This window comes from Manduca sexta, chromosome 2 (assembly GCF_014839805.1).
Source record: "Manduca sexta isolate Smith_Timp_Sample1 chromosome 2, JHU_Msex_v1.0, whole genome shotgun sequence".
Taxonomy (NCBI): domain Eukaryota; kingdom Metazoa; phylum Arthropoda; class Insecta; order Lepidoptera; family Sphingidae; genus Manduca; species Manduca sexta.
The window spans coordinates 3005824-3027417 of NC_051116.1; the positions used below are offsets into that span (position 1 = coordinate 3005824).

A 21594-nucleotide genomic window follows, 5' to 3' on the forward strand; every position below is an offset into this window, starting at 1 on the left:
AATGTGGGGGAAGGATAAGGAATCCTCTTAAGATGGGAGGAGGGGATTAGGCTAGGAACCGTTCGTGAGCCCTTATAGGATAGGACCCTTTCTTTGAATTTAAATTTTATCCGGGGTGCTTTATAACCAGCTTCTCTAGTTGTAAACGTCCCTATCCTAGAGGTTAAACCGCCTCCTATGTTCATTATTTTGTCTCCCGCTTTGCTATGGAGGGTAGTGGACAATTGATGTTTCCAACTCCTCCCTATCTTTCTATTTGATTAATTTCCTTGCGGGATAATAACAAATTAGTTTTCCCTGAGACTCGCCGAGCTTCACCGCTCGGTGTCATAAAATGCGTGCCACTGCTGTTACTGGCTTACAGCAGTTGTAGTGGTGGGTGTGAGGGCGGTAAAGTCTCTAGAGCCCTTATAGGCCTCAATGAGAATTGGAAACAAAGAGGTATACACACTTAATTGTGTGCCTAGGGCCGCGACAAATGTCTCCTCGTGCATGAGTGTGCATTCAGTGTGGTGACCGAGCGCACAAGAATTGCCTGGAGGGAGGGGTTAGGTTAGGTTAGGTTAGGTTAGATAAGTTTAAAATTTCAGTAACAAATATAGTTAGTGTAATGATTTTATTAGATCAAATGATCATACATGTGTTGAATGTTAACATTATTTATTTTGTCATACCAGGGGCCTAATTCTCTATCCCGCACGTTATTTTGACAGTGTGTAACAAGCACGTAACACAACGCGTCATGTTTAGGACTATAGAAATTTGGCTTACAGAATACCATTCCACGCACATTTCTCGAAGATAACATGACACGGCCGCGTTACGCGTTTACACAATCATACAGAATAAGGGCCCAGTAATTGATAAGTTTAAAACAAACAAGCAAATATGAACTTTATTGTATTGTAATTCTTGGTACTTATCTGTACAAGGAAAACCGTTAACTAGGTAATGATATGAAGTAAAGGGAAGTTACCGAGGATGCTGACTAACAATACATCCTGGGGTAGGCAGAGGTAAATAACCCAAATGTTAGTTATACAAAAATGATGATTTTTATTGCGTTTGTAGGCAAACGAGCAAGCGGTCCTCTTGGTAGCATACGGCATCTGCTTCGCAAAGGACATTGCAATGCTGGAGCCATAGTCAAGGCGTTCCTATCGGGATAATGTCTGGATAGGTGGAATCGTAGAAAGTCATAATTACTGCGCATTCAGCGCCTTTCCAAAAGTGAAGTTTGTGTTGCCCCGTAAGTCCTGTGTGCAATAAAAAAAAACCCGTAGACCGCGGTCTATACGGCCTATTGAGAAGACTGGCACTGACTACTTCTTTGATAGAATAAAGAATAAATAATAATAATAAATCGGCCCTGTATTATATATTGTCCCACTGTTGAGCACGAGCCTCCTCTACTACTGAGAAGGATTAGGCCTTAGTCCACCACGCTGGCCCATTGGTACACTTCACACACCCTCGAAACTCCTATAGAGAAGTTCTTAGGTATGCAGGTTTCTTCACGATGTTTTCCGTTACTGTTAAAGCAAGCTGTAATTCACAAAGAATATACTAAAACAGAAAGGTGGAATATAAATGCAAATGATTTAATTCTTATATTAGACGGACAGCGTTTCGCCTTATACTAGTGCACATAATTGAATGTCCATTGAAATTAATGCCTTGGGTTTTATACCCGTCATTTAACAGTTAGATGACATGTCACGAACATCAACGGCGGACCGTAGGCAATATTGATACTGCTGGCTGGCTCGAGTGGAAGTTGCAGCATTCAACCTCCGTGACATGGCTTTAGCTTTGGCTTTGGCTTGGACAAATGGCTGCATGGCTGGATTTGCTTGGCATGTGCTGTGTCGTTACAATACACATAATTTTAGAAAAGTCAGAGATGTGTGCCCTTTGTGTTTTGAACCTGCGGACATTCGTCTCGCCAATCCGTTCCACACCCAACTAAGCTATCACTGCAATTTTTAAAATAAAGATAGAAAGAAAGAATAAATATAGAAAATAAATATAGCGAAAGTGTCTTCCACTCTTCTACATTATCGTGCCCTACAGGGTCCATGATTATTTACTTAAGTATATATTGAAATGAAGTAAATAATTTGAATTCATATTTAAAACATGATTAAGATTCTAGTGACTAAGTAACAGGAAAAATATCCCGCTCTTGCCGTAGTATGATTATTGATTATGTACCTAACTATATTTAAATTAATTTATAAAATTTTAAAACATTATTTATTTTCTGCCAATAATTAACTATACTATCAGTTCGGAAAGCAGTTTCACCAGAGAAGAACGGGCAAACTCTAATGTTGCTTTTTTCCAAATCAGTTCAGAAGTATAAAGTAGATACAGTGCATAACCCAAAGAAAAATTACAATTTGTTTTTTATTTTTTACTCTACTACGACGAAGCAAGAAAGGCAATTATAACACTTTATTTGTTTAGATTAGTTCATTTATTTCCTTGCAAAACTACGTTTTCATTTGTCATACGAGTGCACAACCCTCTCAGGAATCATGAAATAATTTGATTATGTAAAACATAATTATACAAATGGAAAATAGGTATTTTATATCCTATTGGACAAGCGAATCGAATGTGCGCAGGTCCAAAACCCAAGGGCACGCACCTCTGAGTTCTAAAGTAATGTGTATTCTTTGTGAATTATCGCTTGCTTTAACGGTGAAGGAAAATATCGTGATGAACGATCTTCATACCTTAGAAGCTTTCTAAAAGAATTTTGAATTGTGAAGTCTGCCAATCCGTACTACGCCAGCGTGGACTAAGGCCTAATCCTTCTTAGTAGTAGGGGAGGCCTGTGCCCAGGGCTGATATTACATACATACATACATAACATCACGCATTTATCCCCGAAGGGGTATGCAGAGGCGCAACCAAGGCACCCACTTTTCGCCAAGTATGTTCCGTCCCATGATGTGATAGGGGGCGAGCCTATCGCCATATCGGGCACAAATTCCAGACTCCGGGCTGATACTGAGTAGAAAAACCCAAATATCACTTTGCCCGACCCGGGATTCGAACCCAGGACCTCAGAGCGCTATTGTACCGGACATGCAATACAACTACGCCACCGAGGCAGTCAGGGCTGATATTATTATAATATATTCGACAATAATTGTGGAAAGCCCTATAATACATTCAATACAGGACTGATGGTAAATGCGAAGCTAAATCACTATCGGTACATCCGCCCACATGTAACATTGGAGATAAACGCAAAATGTATTTTACGACTGTTTTTTATTCAACTGAATGATGAACAAGCAGACCACAAACCGCAAACGAGCATAACCATACCGTCACGCCTTTTCCCTGTTCAAGGGTAGGCAGAGGTTAACATACTCACATCTCAGCTATATATTTCTTATGCACGGGCAAAGCAAAATGTCCCACTGTGTGTCCAAATGTCACAATGTGCAGGTAATTGTTAGCAGAGTGGGGTTCAGATAGAATGTTGAGTGTCGAGATATGATTATCTCTTGCCAGTTAACACAATTATGCCGGCCTGTGTGTCATATGCTAAGGTGGTACGTCTCTCATATGTGACTGTCCGCCTGGGTAGGTACCACCGCAATATCTAATACTGCTGCCAAGCAGCAATGTGTAGTCACTATTGTGTTCCGGTTTGAAGGACATTGTAGCCAGTGTAACTACTGGACATTATGAGACTTAACATCTCATGTCTCAGGATGGCGAGCGCAATGGAATACCAAACAATACTTTGTAATTCAAGGTGTTGTATGATGATTTTTATGTTTACGGGCGGTCGTATTGCTTAGCATCAGGCAAACGGCAAGCTCGTCTTGTCATTCAAAGAAATAACATAAAAAAAATCCCTATAAAATGGCAAGGTTATTACCATTTATCGCGCAAAATCCAGATTCCAAGCTGATTGAGTAGAACTAATACCATTTTAACATTCCCAGACCCACGATCGAATCAAAATCCTCAATGCGCTAGAACACGCACGCAATACAACTACTCACGCCACTGATGTCATCAATATATTTAAATTACAAACAACACCAGGATATATGAATATCAAAACTCTAATGGAGTAGTTTCCTAAGTTGGGTTTTGTACATTATCCTAAGTACAACGGAAAAAAAGATAAAAAGTAGCCTATAGTACTCAGGATTAATGTAGCTCGCTATTAGTAAAAGAATTTCAAAATCGGTTCAGCAATTCTTGAGATTATTAGCCCTTACTAAACTACAAACAAACTCACAAACTTCCTCTATAATATTAGTATAGATGCAACAGCAAATAGACAAATAACAGATGTGAAAACTCCACGATAATTGGTTTAGAAATGAGGTAGTAATTCATTTTTAAATATTGCAATGTGCTGGGGTGGGCGTGTAGTGGGGACATCGCTTCATCTCTTTCTTTCGCACGCATCCTAATCCCAGATGACGTCACGTGTGCATATAGCGATTCTTTTCCCGTATCTTGATACTCCTTGTACCGAAATTGAACGGCTTATAACTTTTTGATATATATTCGGGTCTGTGTATTCATCATCATCATCATCATCATTAGCCCGTTGTAATCCACTGCTGAACATAGACCTCTACCAAGATACGGGACAGAGCCTGGTCTGCTGCTTAATGCATCCAGTCGCTGCCCTCTTGTGTAAGTCGTCCCGCCATCTGGCCAGAGGGCGTCCCACGCTACGTTTGCCAAGACGCGGTCTCCACTCCAGAACGCTTACTCCAGCGGTTATGTTCTGCGACATATGTGGCCAACCCATGGCCACTTCAACTTACTTTCAAAGCTATGTCGGTCACCTTGGTTCTTTAAAGGATCATTTCGTTCCGAATTATGTCCTTCAGAGAGACTCTGAGCATGGCTCTTTCCATAGCACGTTGAACGACTTTAGGCTTATGGATTAGCCCCATAGTCAGGGTCCACGTCTCGACTCCGTACGTCATTATATGTGCATTACCAACATTGAATCCTCCTAGCCGAAATTTCGGCTGCGGCGGCCAATCTCAACAGAGGTCAGCTCGGTACGCAGAAGATACTATAGTGTATAACTGTGTGTGCAATATACAGCTGCAATCTCTGTTCTTTCGCTCCCATAATCCGGTGAGGCGGCAATCTGACATGACTGGAGAGGGATCAGGCGGAGGGCCAACGGCTTTACGTGCTTTCTGAGGTACGGGGGTATCACATCACCTAACTCCGAGCTGCGACTGAGTAATGTTTTTTAAGATGGAAAAACCCAGTCACAATTATTTCGGCCCGACCCGGGATTCGAACCCAGGACCTCAACGCAGTAGTCATCTTCCTACCGTGTATAATTACAACTACGCCACCGAAGCAGTGATTACCAACAATACTCAACTGTAGTTTAAACTATAGAAAAGTCCAAAATCATATTCTCCAAATTGTTTTGAACAGTACAAAGATTACTATTATGACCAGTGGCGCTTACAAGCCGTCCGTTTGAACAATGTATAAGATGATTATTTGAACATATGGCGGGTGAGTCATTGAGTATGTGGGACAACCAGTTCGAATACTGGTGACGTGTATATTTCGTCCACTTCATGTACAGGAATTCTTTGAATGAGGTCATGGGTCTTGATAACGAAGTCTCTCTTAAAATTGGGTCATGGGCACTACCATAATGTTTCCTTACGCTTGTATGGTTACCATATATCAATGGCTGCCCTAGTGTCTATAATGCAAAATTTTCTTGATAAAGCCTGTTTACAAGAAGAAGCTGTTGGTATTAGATAATAATGATAAGTATTGTTTAATAAATTCAGTTTTTACTTAAGAGAAATACTGATATTTTTGGATATATTTTAAAAAAATGCACGTCGGTGGCATCACTTTGTTCTGCCCGTATAAAAAAATGCTTACGAGAATTTCCCGCCCTCACACCCACCACTACAACTCCTGTAAGCCAGGATCAGCAGTGGCACGCATTTATGACACCGAGCAGTGAAGCTCGGCGAGTCTCAGGGAAAACTATGATGTCATTATCCCGCAACGAAATTAATCAAATAGAAAGATAGGGAGGAGTTGGAAATATTAATTGTTCTTTTCCCTCCATAGCAGGAAAAAAGTGCTGCTATAGAGGGAAAAAAGTGCTTGTATGCATAGTACAATTGTATAGAGTGTATAAATGTTGGATATAATTATTAATATGTAAATTCGATTCCATGTATGTCCATTTTCGTCACACATGGACGTGTTTAAACCATTTTTAAATTCACGAAAGATTTCCATTTGTTCAAAGACATTTTAAAAAACATTGTCACATGTGTTAAATATGTTAATTAACATGTATAATACGAGTGTTTCACGAATTCATACGTTTTGTATATTGTTTTAAAGTTGTAATTTGTGTGTCGTTTTGCCTGCCCAGGTAGGTGTTCAACATCGCGATATCCATTTCATTACTTACTAAAGAATATTTTCAGCAATTTGTATAAAGAAATACTATTTCTCTTTAATACTAAAATAAAATTTCCATAAAGTACCAACCCTATGTTTTGCCGTACGAAATGTTTATTGTTCCTTGGAATGGCAACCCTATTTGTCAGACAATGTCTTCAGGTTATAATGTTAATTACCATTAGTGTATGATTTATGGGTATTTAATGACTTCATTATCACCTTAACTTTGTAACGTAATATGTTGATTTTCAACAATTAAGATTTTTCTCTTTTGAGTTTTATTGTGAAATGAGTGGTAAATGTCTATGTAGAATGGTGCGTTTATGTATCGCACTCTTAATAAAATAATGAGCCATTCAAAAATTGCCAATTTGTGGGAATCGTCAAACAACCAATTTCTGTTTGCGACCTTTTAGTTTTTCCCTTTTTTTCATGCTATACGTTTCATTTTTTACCTATCTTTAATAAGGTCAATTTTATAGTAACATCAAAAGAAAAGGTAACAAACAAAAATCAGTTTTCCGAAGACTGCCACAAATTAATAATTTTGAAATAGATCATTATTTTATTAAGAGTGCGGTATGTATATTGTATAGCCGAGCTATGAGCTAAGCTCTAAATATGGGCCGTATAAGCAGTCGCTCAGCGAGCTATGGAGAGGGCTAGGTGTTTCTCTACGATCGAATCAGAAATGAGGAGATCCGTAGAAGAAAGTCACCGACATAGCCCATCGGATTAGAAAGCTAAAGTGGCAGTGGGCAGGGCAGATAGCTCGCAGAACTGATGGCCGATGGGGCAAGAAGGTTCTGGAGTGGAGGCCACGAACTGGCAAGCGCAGCGTCACACGTCCAACCACGAGGTGGACAGATGATCTCATAAAAGTCGCAGGAGGTCGCTGGATGCGAACCGCTTACAATAGGTCGATCTGGAAATCTTTTGGGGAGGTCCATGTTCAGCAGTGGGCATCCTGCGGCTGATGATGATGTGTAGTTGGTGGTAGGATTTTTATACACGTCCAGAAAGCGACCACCGTACCCAAGGTGTTAAAACCCGCCATAGTGGCCACGTAAGTGTCGCGTTCCGGGATCGGCCTGTGTATATCCGGTTCCAACAGGCATAATTCTGTCGATAGTCGAGGGGTAATCATCTCTCAACAATCGACATTCTATTGGACCCCACTCCACTTCCATCAGGCGCAGTAGGGCCACGGTGCCGCGCAGGGCAAAGGGTTGGGCCTGGGTATTTCCACTTACCCCTCCATGTGGTGTTAGCGATAACGCAGTTTTTCCCCGCGAAAAGAAAGGGTACCTCGGTATTTATTACGATGTACAATTAATACATCGTATGAAATACCGATAACTTCTTAGTCCCAACCTTTCGTTTCTACATAAATTAGCATCGTATCGTCGTTACGGACTGTTATGTGTGGTCAGCAGACTTACAAGCAAGTCGATGAAACGATATCATTTAAACTTTTGAGAGCGGTCGCGTGACTTTTCATATTTGAATGCAAGCTAAATAAACTGCTGTTGAAGTATTATCAATTTCTATTTTGAAGTAACTTTTAAACGTCGAAAAGATTTGGCTATCTTCAGTAAGTTTATCGAGGTAATAAATCTTTTTTTATATAATGATTTAGTATGTTTACGCGAAATGGAAATGAAAATATTTTTCGGATTTTATCGTGGTTTTATATATTATAATTTTCTTCTGACGTTTCGAAGACTGCAGCCTTCGTGGTCACGGGCGGACGGTTTATTTTTAACCGTTATTAAGTAAAATTAGAGATAGAATCTAATGCCTTAGGGTGTCGTGCGCAGTTCAGTGCCACGCAGTAATTTAACTGACTGAGTATTTCAAGGTCCTATGTTAATTCTTACTTATGTTGCAAAAATCTTATTTAAAAATTTAATTACAAATCAGACTATATGTCGAGCGCTATACAACGGTTTTAAATAAACGATCCCAATGTCAATCTTCAATCCGATTCCGAATATGAAGAAATCATTTGCAAGTATGTTAGAAAAATCTTTGTTCTATTTCTGAGATCGAAAAAAGCTATAGGGAGAAAAGTCCCGCTCTATATTTTCCTGGAATAGAAAGTAGCCTATAACCTACCTAGGGTCTTAAACTATCTCCATACCAACTTTCATAGACATCCGTTAAGTAGATTTTGAAAAAATCGATAATATACAGACAGACAGAAAAGAGGACATTGTTTTTATAATATTACTAGCGACCCGCCTCGGCTTCGCACGGGTGCAATATTTCTCCACTATTTAATGGATGTTTTATACATATAAACATTCCTCTTGAATCACTCTATCTATTAAAAAAAACTGCATCAAAATCCGTTGCGTAGTTTTAAAGATTTAAACATACAAAGGTAGGGATAGAGAAAGCGACTTTGTTTTATACTATGTAGTGATGTATAGATGGAATGGCGGTTAGGCGCTCGCAACTCTGAATTTAAGCGACCACCCACTGACGGGTTTCGAACCTCGGCTCAGGACGGTCACTGAGAGAGGGTGACACATCAACGATTAGAGAAATATATTATTATCTAACACACTGTTTCATACGACAGGAAACAAAAATAAATACCGAAAATGATTAAATAAGCAATATCAAACCTTAAGTGAGTTAGATAAAAAATATAATCGTTTGACGATACTGGAATACAAAAAACGTGACTGGTTATTGTATTCTGTAGTAAGCAATTTTAGACCTTACTAATATAATATTAGGTAACATAATTGTGTGCTACTACGTACACCGCTGACTTTTTTACTAAGTAGACTAAAAAATCTTTTTTCGTCAAATAACCTTCTTCTATTGTACTTTTTAATTCATTTGTAAAGGTTAGTCTTGTGAACTATGTTCTAACCGTGGCTTTGTTTATACGCACATCACGCCTTATCCCCGAAGCGGTAGGCAACGAGGCATGGCAGACTTTTGGCCAAGTGTACTCCGTCCCATGATGTCATGGGGGTGAGCTAAATATCGGACACAAAATGCAAACTCCGAGAGCTCCGTAAGCAGTAAATCCCAATTTTTTTGCCCAACCCGGGATTCGAACCCGGAACGTCAGAGCAGTGGACGTACCACGCATATAAAACAACTACGCCACCGAGGCTGTCAATTTGTAAAATAGTATAAATTACTTAGCTTTTACTCGGCACGTCACCCGTGTCAATTCTACTAGGAATTAAAGTAAAGCTTTTACTCTCATAATACATAGTTTTTGCTCGCGGCTTCGTCCGCATGATAGATATAAATCCTGCTATATATTTTCCCGAGATATTGTACAAACCTACCAATATTTGTGGAACATTGTAAATGCAAACCGAACGTGAAGCAACCTTGAACGTTACAATAAAACTAAAGGTCATTCGCCACACCATCTGGTTAATATCGTTATGATAATTCAAATGACATGACACAAAATGACGTATACTAGTCTTTATATAAGTGTAGGTCACATGAGAATTTGAATCTCAGATCGCAAGGAAGAAGCAATTCTATAAGCACGAATAAAGAACTACGCCAAGTATTTATATCATTAAAGTTTAACTTCCTTACTCATAGACGTTATTTATCTAAGGACAGAGCATTGCTGTGATAACAAGTCTGTTTCTCAGTGCTGACGGCATGGCAGCCTTCGCAGTGCGTAGACATAGGACCGCTGTGATTGGCTAATATTGATATACAACTTGAATCTAATTGGCTGTCAGATAAACAAAGCTGAGAAACAGACTTATTATCACAGCAATGCTCTGTCCTTCGATAAAAAATGTCAATGAATAAGGGGGTAAGTATTTATCTACAGTTGTTAGACAATATTTTACGTCAAAAACGGATTCGTGCTGCCGACTCCTATACATTTTGAGTTTACTGTTATCATTGTCACACGATATATTCGAAGTTGACACGCTCTCGATGTCATCATAACACCTTATTTAACTAAATACGATCACGGGACGTTATTAAAATTTCCATATTAAAATTTACTTATACAAAACCTATCTGATTGTATACTATTGCGCGTAATTCGTGTTAGCTACTCAATTCACTTTCTTACACACACAAAATCACGTGACCGTCTAGAGGTAGCCACTTCGAGGTTATATCCTTATGAAGTGAATCTCTAATAGCGCCTATCGTCGTATTGAGCATAGGACTTGAATGTTAATCTTCTTATATATTTTATATTTTATACAAGTAATGAGACGAAAAACTTATGAGCCTGATGGTAATCGCTCATAAAGAAGCATCTATAAGTTACCTCACACATTAAGAGCGGGAGAGGCGTCAACGAAGTGTGACATTATTTGACAAGGAAGTGGGGGTCATAAGTTTTGTGACGTCACATGGCAATTTCTTCGATAATAATACAGAGCATTAATTGTAAAGCTTGAAATTATATTCTACCTCTGGCTATACATATACGTGTAAAAGTGCAAAACATGTGACGTCACACCAAGGGAGAACTGCAAATGTGCCCACGTGCGACAAGGACGGGGAGAAAGGTCGAAAAATCATCAAATTCGTGTGACGAATTTGTAATTTAATTTATGGATGACCTCTAAACAGTAACAACTGGATTTTGCATTATATGACTTTACTTTGTCTTACACAAGGTAAAGCCACATTATACTTTGTAATAATTATTTCGTAAGTGTTGGGTACCAACTACTTAGCCTGATTCACTTGCAAGAAAATACCACCTTTATATTTTTGGATATTTCTCTTAAAATCAGCTCCGGATCTAGGGGGGAAGGGGGATTCACTCTTGGCAGACGCATACACGACTCATCATTAACCCAACTTTGACTACTGCGACGTTCAGTACATTAAACACATAAATTATTTCCCGCGCGGCGCGAAATGATGATGATGACAAAGGTAAAAATATAGGTGGTCGGGGGCGACATTATCCAGATTTTGTCCCGCCTCCAAAAAATTCAAGATCCGGGACTGCTTAAAATACACTTCAATTACTTACTTATTTTTCTTCTGATCTCACGGTGCACAAACTGAATATATCATGGAAGTGATAACCTAATCTAATTTCCAGTACCTGCAGGAGATAGGACACAAGGTGTGCGTGACGCAGCCGCGCGTTACCGCTGCGGTGTCGCTCGCGTGCCGCGTGGCCGAGGAGCGCGGCGAGGCGGTGGGCGCGAGCGTTGGATACGCGGCCGCCATGATGAGCGTGCGCACGACAGAGACGGGGATAGTGGTATGTATAGATTATAATGCGTTACGAAATATGGTCGGGTTTTACAAATCACCCATTATGTCAAATTTCTTCGTAAAACATAAGCATACAGAAGGTGCAAGTTGTTCAAATATAAATATATAGTGTCCAATCATGTTTGGCCTGTGTAGCGTACAAAATATTGTAAGAAGAAATTACAATTCATTTTTCCAGACTTACATTTAAAAATCTACCGAATATCTTATTAATGTGATGTCTAAAAAATAATAATATCAGTCCCGTATTTTATACTGTCCTACTGGGCACGGGCATCTACTACTGTATTAAGGCCTAATGGCCTTAATCCACCACGCTGACCTAGTGCGGATTGGTACACTTCACACACCTTCAAAAGTCCTATAGAGAACTTCTCAGGTATGCAGGTTTCCTCACGATGTTTTCCTTCGCCGATAAAGCAAGCGATAATTCACAAAGAATACACACATAATTTTTAGAAAAGTTAGAGGTGTGTACCCTTAGGATTTGAACCTGCGGAAATTTGTTTTGGCAGTCCGTTCTACACCCAAGTAGGCTATCGCCGCTCTAATATGATTTCTAGTAAAATATAATTACTCAAATAGCATTATACTTGCATATCATGAAAAAGGCATAAATAATTTAAACATGATAGTCGGAATTTGCACGGACTGCTGACACAAAGATCTGCAAAAATAAACCCAGTTCACTCTTCTGACTTTTCAAAGTTAAGTGTTGTTTGTAAATTTTAAACTCGCTAACAGTGAAGGTAAACAACTTGAGGAAATTTTCATATCTGAGAATTGTTTGTAAGAATTTCAAAGGTATGTGAAGTCTGCCGAGACTACAGCGGACTAAGGCTTAAACCCTCTCAGTAGAGAGGGACCTTGCTTACCATTGAGATGGTATATAACTCAAGGATAGTATCGATCAGTCCACATATCTGAGAATTGTTCATAAGAATTTCGAAGGTATGTGAAGTCTGCCCGAACTATAACGTGGTGGTACAGCTTAAATCCTCTCAGTAGAGGAGTACCTTGCTTACCATTGTGACGATGTATAGCTCAAGGATAGTATTGATCAGTCCATGTCACATTATAGCCAATGTAACTACTGGACATAATAAGACTTAACATCTCATGTCTCAGGATGGCGAGCGCAGTTAAATACCAAACAATACTATGTAATTCATGGTGTTGAATGGTGTTTCTGGTCGTATCGCTTACCATCAGGCGAACGGCAAGATTGTCTCGTCATATCAATTCAAATCAAATCAATTTATTTATTATTTTTAAAGCATTCAAAAAATATTTTAGCCTCATATAGCAACACGTGCCAGTATTCCCTTTTAAGTGTGCGAACAGCCATGACCCACGTGACCTCGATACCCAAATACTTTAATTAATGGATGTCACTAATTACATACATTACTGTGTAGAATTCGCACGCGACAGTATTTTTGTAAAATATACTTCATTTAAATGGAATTTGTCTCTTCTCATCTTTTACTAATATTATAATGGTGAATGTTTGTAAAAATGATGAATGTCGGTTAGAAGTAAATGCAGAGACCGCTGCACGGATTCGGGAAAAAATATCTGGGGAAAATGTGGGGGAAAGAGAAGGTACCCTTTTAGGATGAGAGGAGAAGAAAAGGCCAGGAAATGTTGAAATGTCATACCTCATTATTTCAAAATATACGCAGTACCCGCCGAATATAACATCTTACAATAAACTTTTCTCATAAAATTTTTATATTCATGTGCAAAAAAGATTAAAAAAAAATAATAATTAAAACAAATGCTTACCCCCACATTCATAAACGTTATTTATTTAAGGACGGAAGATTGCTGTGATAACAAGTCTGTTTCTCAGTGCTGACTGCTTGGCAGCCTTCGCAGTGCGTAGACATAGGGCCGTTGTGATTGGCTAATATTGAGATACAACTTGAATCTAGTTGGCTGTCAGATAAACAACGCTGAACAAACAGCAAGCTGTCAGATAAACAAAGCTGAGAAACAGACTTGTTATCACAGCAATATTCCGTCCTTAGATAAATAACGTCTATGAATAAGGGGGTTAAACTTTAACTCCCTCCAGTATTTAGAGCATTTTTTCCGTAGGTAATGCTGTTTGAATTCTTTATTATTCGTGCTACTGGTACACTGCTACTGTACAGAACTTTATGCGTAAGAGATTTGGAATAACGATTTCTCAACTAACTAATAATTGCGGCATAGTTTGAATGGATAATGCTTACAAAGACTTAACGGTCCCCGGTTTGTAACAAAAAACACCTCAATAGGTCAAGATTGCAAGCAAAAAGGCGTCTTAAGATTACCATGACCGTGGTTCCGGTTTCCAACGTTCATGTTTGTGTATTAGGGACTTGTATTCAATATCTTTTTGTTAGAAAGAATTTATTTTTTGTTTTTAACCGACTTCAAAAAAAGGAGCTTCTCAATTCGACTGTATGTTTTTTTTGTGGGTTTCTTACCTCAGAACTTTTGACTGGATGAACCGATTTCGAACATTCTTTTTTTATTTGAAAGCTGGTGCTTCGTGTGGTCCTATATAAATTTCATTGTTGTTGGACCCTTAACTTCAGAGATACATCGGAAAACTCTTAGATTGATGTCAACTATGATCTCTTCAACGTATACTGATTTTTATTACAATCAGGAAAACCTTTCGAGTAAAGAAGGACAATAAGATCACGCCATTTTTCAGGGATAGACAGAGATGTATGAAAGCGATAAATTTATTTACGGTCGCGGCAAAGTTATTGCAATTAACGTTGATTGTAGGAATCAGGTAACATGTCGACTGACAAGAGATGTGTTCCAGCCTAGTCTCCCCTATAATAGAAGGCATGCCTTTCGGATAAAGACACAACCAAAGTGTGGTTTATTTGTTTATTAAACAAGATACAAGAACATATGACATCAGTTCACGGCGATCACTGCACCAGGCTCCAGGCTGTATCGCAGTAGATCGAATAAGAATTAATAATATGCATACATTTTCATTGCGATATGCGATAGCCTAGTTGGTTGTGTAACGAACTGCCGAGACGAATGTCCGCAGGTTTAATCCCAAAGGCACACACCTCTGACTTTTATAAAAAAATATGTGTGTATTCTTTGAGAATTATCGTTGCTTTTACAGTGAGGGAAAACATCGTGAGAAAACCGGCATACCAGAGAAGTTCTCTGTAGAAATTTCGAGGATGTGTGAAGTCTACGAATCCGCACGAGGCCAGCGTGGTGGACTAAGGCCTAATCCCTCTCAGTAGTAGAGGAGGTCCGTGCCCAAAAGTGGGACAGTATATAATACAGGGCTGATATATACATTTACATTAGGCGACCAAATTCACATCTTCGTTATTATTAATGGTAAGGAATAAGTATACTTAAACCATCTTTTTTTCTAGTTCATGACGGAAGGCGTTCTTCTACGAGAGATGTTCGCCTCGCCACTGCTCATGCAGTACTCCTGCATTGTGCTGGACGAGGTGAGTTGACAGCATACAGGTATATGCTATACTACATCTCTTGTTGGACATTTTTCTTGGATTGGACTTGGACTACCACCAGTAAAGTTTAGGCTGGTGTAAATATTTTATTGTTTGATTTTATATCTGCAGGTCCACGAGCGTTCTCAAATGACAGATGTCTTGATGGGTCTACTGAAAAAAATTGCCAAGGTAAGTAATTTAGTTTACTATCTTGGGAAGCTGATAGGAAGATTCCACATACCTTGGATTAGAAAATAAATATATACATAGTATCACGCCTCTGTCCCGTAGGGGTAGGCAGAGATTATAGATTGCCATTTTGCACGATTCTGGCATACTTCTCTCGCTTCCTCCGCCTTCATCAATATTTTCATGCATTCTCCCGGGTTCAGGGCACTTTTGATCTAGCCTTTACTAGGAATGAAAGATATCTATCTGACTTTCAAAGGTTCGGTGTAGTCGACCCCTACCGACTCTTCCATGTACTAATAATCTATACTATTATACAAAGCTGAAGAGTTTGTTTGTTTGAACAAGCTAATCTCAGGAACTGAAGGTTCGAACTGAAAAAATATTTTAGTCTTGTATAGCTCTTTGTTCGTTGAAGGCTATAGGCTATATATCACCACGCTATGACCAATAGGAGCGGAGCAGTAATGAAAAATGTTGCAAAAACTGGGAAAATTTATTACTTTTGAGAGCTTTCGTTGCGTGCGCTACGTAAACAGTTAAAGTTGCAATCCCGAGCAAATATATAGCATGAGTTTTATAATGGAAATCTTGATCCCGGAAAAACTTTATCATCATCATCATCATCATCATTATCATCATCGGCGGAGTCGTTGGCAAATGCTAGTATGATATAATAAGTAAATAGAAAGATATCCCTAACCTATATACATTGCATATAGTTCGCGCGCAAGCTCCAAGGAACCCTATGAATGTTAACTGAATGATTTAATGCAGCAATTTTACCGATATTAAGTTATCGATGTAGGTAATATGGTGGCGAAAGTGCGAAATACATTTATCACATCGATAACGTAACATCGACAAGTTCAAGGAATTAATTTCTCGGAACTGCTGGTGATATATTTTATATCCCGGATAGCGACCACCGTACACAGGGTGTTAAAACCCGCCATAGTGGCCCACGTGTCTGGGATCAGCCTGTGTATATTCGGTTTCAATAGACATAATTATGTCGACTGCCGAGGGGTAATCACCTCGTCAGTTGAAATTCTATTGGACCCCTCTCCAGTTACCATCAGGAGCAGTGAGGTATTTGCCGAATATTGCCCGTATAAAAAAAAATCGCGGAGACTAATCACTACATAGTAATAAAACAAAGTCGCTTTCTCTGTCCCTATGTCCCTTTGTATGCTTAAATCTTTAAAACTACGCAACGGATTTTGATGCGGTTTTTTTTAATAGATAGAGTGATTCAAGAGGAAGGTTTATATGTATAATAACATCCATTAAATAGTGGAGAATATTGCACCCGTGCGAAGCCGGGGCGGGTCGCTAATTCTATATAAGTACGTCATGAATGCATCATTAATATCCAATAGCAAAATATGTTGTGTGTTTGTAATTCCATTTATTTGAATATGTTATAGTATTAGTCTACATAATATTATACCTATTGATGTATTATACTTATTGGTGATTGGTGTGCGGAGGCCAGGGAGTTTGTCAAGGAGTTGGGCCAACGCCTATGTAGATACGGCGTGGATTTCCGCGCTGAATCATATCTATAGAGATTTATAATTTTGTAGAAATTACTGTTAAATATCATAAATTGTTTAATCATTAAAAATAATTGAATGTTTAAAAAACAAAAATATTCCAGAAACGCAAGACCCTCAAGCTAGTGATATCATCAGCCACAATGGACGCGGAGTTCCTGAAGGAGTTCTTCGACCTGTCGGACAAGCGCGGAACCAAACCCAGCACTTCGGTCATAATGGCGATGCAGGGGCGGACGCATCCGATAGACATACTGTATGCTGAAGGTACTTGCAACATCTACTCATTCCCCGCTTTGTTATAAAGCAGGGTTGGCCAACTTGGTAAGACCCAAGATCTACTTTTCACTGATGATACACTGTGCGATCTACCAAGCTACATACATCATGAAATCTTAAATGAAACAACATAGTTCAGTGCACAATTTATTATTATTTTGATTAAAAAATGATACAAGACGATGCGTGCAGCAGTTAGTGATTAGGCATGTTGCGCGGTCTGTTCTACATATTTATATTTTTGCCTTACCACGATCGACTGGACTTGAAGTCGCGATCGACCGGTTGGCTACCCCTGTTATAAAGGGAACTAATTACTGAAGTATTTTACTGGTGGCAGGTCTCTCATGTGTGAGGGTCCGCCTAGGTAGGTACCACCGCAATGTTTATTTCTGCCGCCAAGCATCAATGTGTAGTCACTGTTGTGTTCCGGTTTAAGGGACATTGTAGCCAGTGTAACTACTGGAAATAATAAGACTTAACATCTCATGTCTCAGGATGGCGAGCGCAGTGGAATACTTTGTAATTCAAGGTGTTGGATGGTGTTTTTGCTGATTATGGGCGATCGTATCGCTCACCATCAGGCGAACGACAAACACATCTCGTCATTCAAATCCATAAAAAAATAGTAATATAATAATAATATCAGCCCTGTATTATATACTGTCCCACTGCTGGGCACGGGCCTCCTCTACTACTGAGAGGGATTAGACCTTAGTCGCTGTAGTGCGGATTGGTAGATTTAACACACCCTCAAAATTCCTCTAGAGAACTTCTCAAGTATGCAGGTTTCCTCACGATGTTTTCCTTCGCCGTTAAAGCAAGCAATAATTCACAAAGAATACACACATACCTTTTGGTAAGTCAGAGGTGCGTGCCCTTGGTTTTTGAACCTGCGGACATTCGTGTGGGTAGACCTCTCCACTCTTAAGTAGGCTATCGTCGCTTTATTATAAGAATATTCTTCCAATATGCAGGTCTGGAAATCTTTTTTAACCGCTAGTAATACTCAATAATTAATTTGGTCGCTGGCTTTGGCGCTTTTAGAACTCTAGTTAAGTAATTGATGTGCAACCAAAAAAATTCATAGAAGGTTTGTTGAATTTTATGTTTACAGAACCAGTGCCCGACTACGTACAAGCGACGGTTGACACGGTCATCAAAGTACACGAAGGGGAGCCGTTCGGAGACATTCTGGCTTTTTTGACCTCTCAAGTACGTATTTTGTTATACTGAGATTGTCTTATTATTAATTTTTGGGTTTCATTTTTATGTATATTAAGCGCCTGTTTATAAAAAATAGCAAAAACTGATCGAAAATACTATAATATAGATAATATAATGATAACTCTGAGTCTAGGAAATCCTTATGCTATTATTTTTATTGGTTTGCGTTTTTGAAATATTTGAATGATGATTAAAGTGTTTTATTAATAAAAATAGCAAGAACTGATTGCACTACAAAGTTCTGTAAAATTATACACACTTACACCTTTATCCGGAGGGGTAGGCAAATGTGTAACCAGACCACCCTCTTTTGACTTGTGTATTCCGTCCCATGATGTGATAGACGCCGAACTTATCGCCATATCATAAAAGGTCCGGCCAATTTAAAAAACAAACAGTATTTCTTTACCCGACCCTGAAATCGAACTGAGCCAGCACAACATCCCTCCGTTCCCTCCCAATCCTCAATCGTAATGTAATACAATTACGCCTCCGAAGCAATCCCATAAGAATCTTTCTAAATTCTTCTAATGTCCACTTTTCAGGAAGAAATAAATATAGCTCTAGAGAAGCTGCAGCTGTACGCCGACGACAACAACGAGAAGAACAAGCTCCGCCGACACTTCCCCAGCGGCATGCGAGCTGCCGACCTTAGCGTCGTGCCGCTCTACGGCAGTCTGCCACACCATCGACAGGTGACACACACACACACTCACATATATACACACACACACACACACACACACACACACACACACACACACACACACACACACATTCGTACGCGAACATAAGCGCTTTCTCTCTCTCTCTCTCCCTCACTCACACACACACAGAGAGAGAGAGAGAGAGAGAGAGAGAGAGAGACATACGCACACGTACAAACATACACATACAAACGTACACGCCTAATTCTGCACTGAAATGTAGGGCAGAGGTAACTAGTACATCCACTTTTCGGCAGCTGTCAACATACGTATAGGCCGGCATAATTGTGTCAACTTACGAGAGATAATCATCTCTCGACTATCAATATCTGACCTGAACGTCACTTCAATTACCATAATAGAGTGACTTTGCAGTGCAGTATAAAAGAAAATAGGTGATTAATTGAGTTATTACTGATACACTCTTAACAAAAGCGCGTACTGTCGGTCGGCAGGTGCGCGCCTTTCAGTCGGCGGCACATAACGTGAGGAAGGTGGTGCTGGCCACCAACATAGCCGAGACCAGCGTCACCATACCTGGAGTGGTATATGGTAAGGGTTCTTGATCTACCGTAGGATTCTGTATCGGAAAGATTTCATTTTGAATATAGTTTTGGTCAATATTATAGTCTTTTCTATTACATTCTGTCCTAAGGGTAGATGGACAGGTAGCGGACACATAACAATCATTTCTACTTGGTTAAAAAATATAGCGCAACCATCTGTCAAGCTCGAATAAAAAAATTATACCTTTGCATTTTTTTCCTTTACTATCCCTTCTGAAACCGCTCGATGTATAAATAAAATACAGCAGCTATACGTAATCTGTAGACAAATACTAATATTAAAAAGCATTTTTTTTTATAAATTTGTTTTCATCGTCTCTGCCTGTTTGCGCGCATTTCTCCATCTATGTCTATTTCTCTCTGTTCTCTCTCTGTATCTCTCTGCCTCTGTAAGTTCTCTATTTCTCTCTTTCCTCCCTCTCTCTCTTTGCCCCCCCCCCCCCTTTTCTTGGTCTGTGTGTAAGTATTTTGTGTATTATGAATTGTAGTGATAGACTGCGGCTTCCACAAGCTGCCGTACTTCGATCCCGCGGTGGGTGTGGAGAGCCTCGCCGTGTGCGCGGTCTCACGCAACAACGCCATACAGAGAGCGGGCCGGGCCGGACGCACCGGACGCGGCAAGTGCTACAGGTACTTTGGGGCCTTCAAAGATTACGTAACAATTTTTTTTACAATATTGATTCCCCCCCCCCCCATGCGACCCGTGTACGCGCTGTACGCTCCCAGGGGGGGGGGGGCTCCAAAAGTTATGTCACTCTAAAGGGGTCGTTGTCGCCATGTCCCATGATGTCATAGATGAGCTTTTTTTTTATTACCTTGTATGACGAGACGAGCTTGCCGTTCGCCTGATGGTAAGCGATACGACCGATAAACAGTAGAAACACCAACACCTTGACATACAAAGTATTGTTTGATATTCCACTGCTCGTCATCCTGAGACATGATGTTAAGTCTTATTATGTCCTGTAGTTACACTGGCTACAATGTCCTCCAACTACAACAACAACGACTACACACTGCTGCCAGGTGGCAGAAATAGACATTGCGGTAATACCTACCCAGGCGGACTCTCACATATGAGAGACTTATCACCAGAGCCTATCGTCATATCCACCACTTATTTTAGAATCCGGGCTGATATTAAGCAAGCAGTAAAATCCAATATCACTGCCCGACATAGGGATTAAACAGTTACTATGTTATTACAAGAAAAAAACGTATCTTTACAGATTATACACAGAGGCGGAGTACGACAAGCTGCCTCCCTCCGTGCCCCCCGAGATGTGTCGCAGCGACCTCTCCTCTGTCCTGCTGCAGCTCAAGGCGTTGGGCATACATAACTTATTAAGGTAAATATTTTATACTTAAAATTACTTCATTGCACCATTATTTTTTTAATGCCGAAACTGGCATGCCGCTCGCCTGAGAGTGAGATACCACCATCCATAAACAATAGCAATACTTTAAAGGATTGAGTTACAGAGAACTGCGTGGCATTCCATTCGACACCCTGAAACAAGATGTTAAGTCACATCGTTAGTTAGATTACTTTACTCGTTTAGTGGGGCCGCAATTTTTATTTTTTTTATTTTCCCTGTCTGTTCCATCTACAATCGGCTTTCTTAGCCATAATTAGATGTGATCTCGGTGGGGTATTGTATTCAGGTAATTCTCCATTAAGAGTCACCTTCAGGTGCTATCTTAGACCCTCAGATCAAATATGTGCCATCATTTTAGTCTAGTTACATTTTCATGTGTGTTCAGGAGCTTTTTAGCTAGGTCATTTGTATGTTCAATAAGTCTCTCCTTATAGCGTATACTGTTCTTGTTAACCTCCTCTTTTACTGTAGGCATC

The 21594-nt window shown here is 39.6% G+C and overlaps 1 protein-coding gene across 1 annotated transcript in view; it reads left to right on the plus strand.

Annotated features, from left to right (window-relative positions):
- The window catches only part of LOC115454061 (probable ATP-dependent RNA helicase DHX35), a 61645-nt gene that overhangs the window by 34259 nt on the left and 5792 nt on the right, over positions 1-21594 (plus strand). The window contains exons 3-11 of the mRNA XM_037436841.1: positions 11537-11701; positions 15129-15209; positions 15342-15401; positions 17065-17227; positions 18357-18454; positions 19012-19161; positions 19629-19725; positions 20228-20369; positions 20969-21088. Of these exons, the coding sequence (XP_037292738.1) occupies positions 11537-11701; positions 15129-15209; positions 15342-15401; positions 17065-17227; positions 18357-18454; positions 19012-19161; positions 19629-19725; positions 20228-20369; positions 20969-21088 (1076 nt within the window). The remainder of the gene's footprint in view (positions 1-11536; positions 11702-15128; positions 15210-15341; positions 15402-17064; positions 17228-18356; positions 18455-19011; positions 19162-19628; positions 19726-20227; positions 20370-20968; positions 21089-21594) is intronic.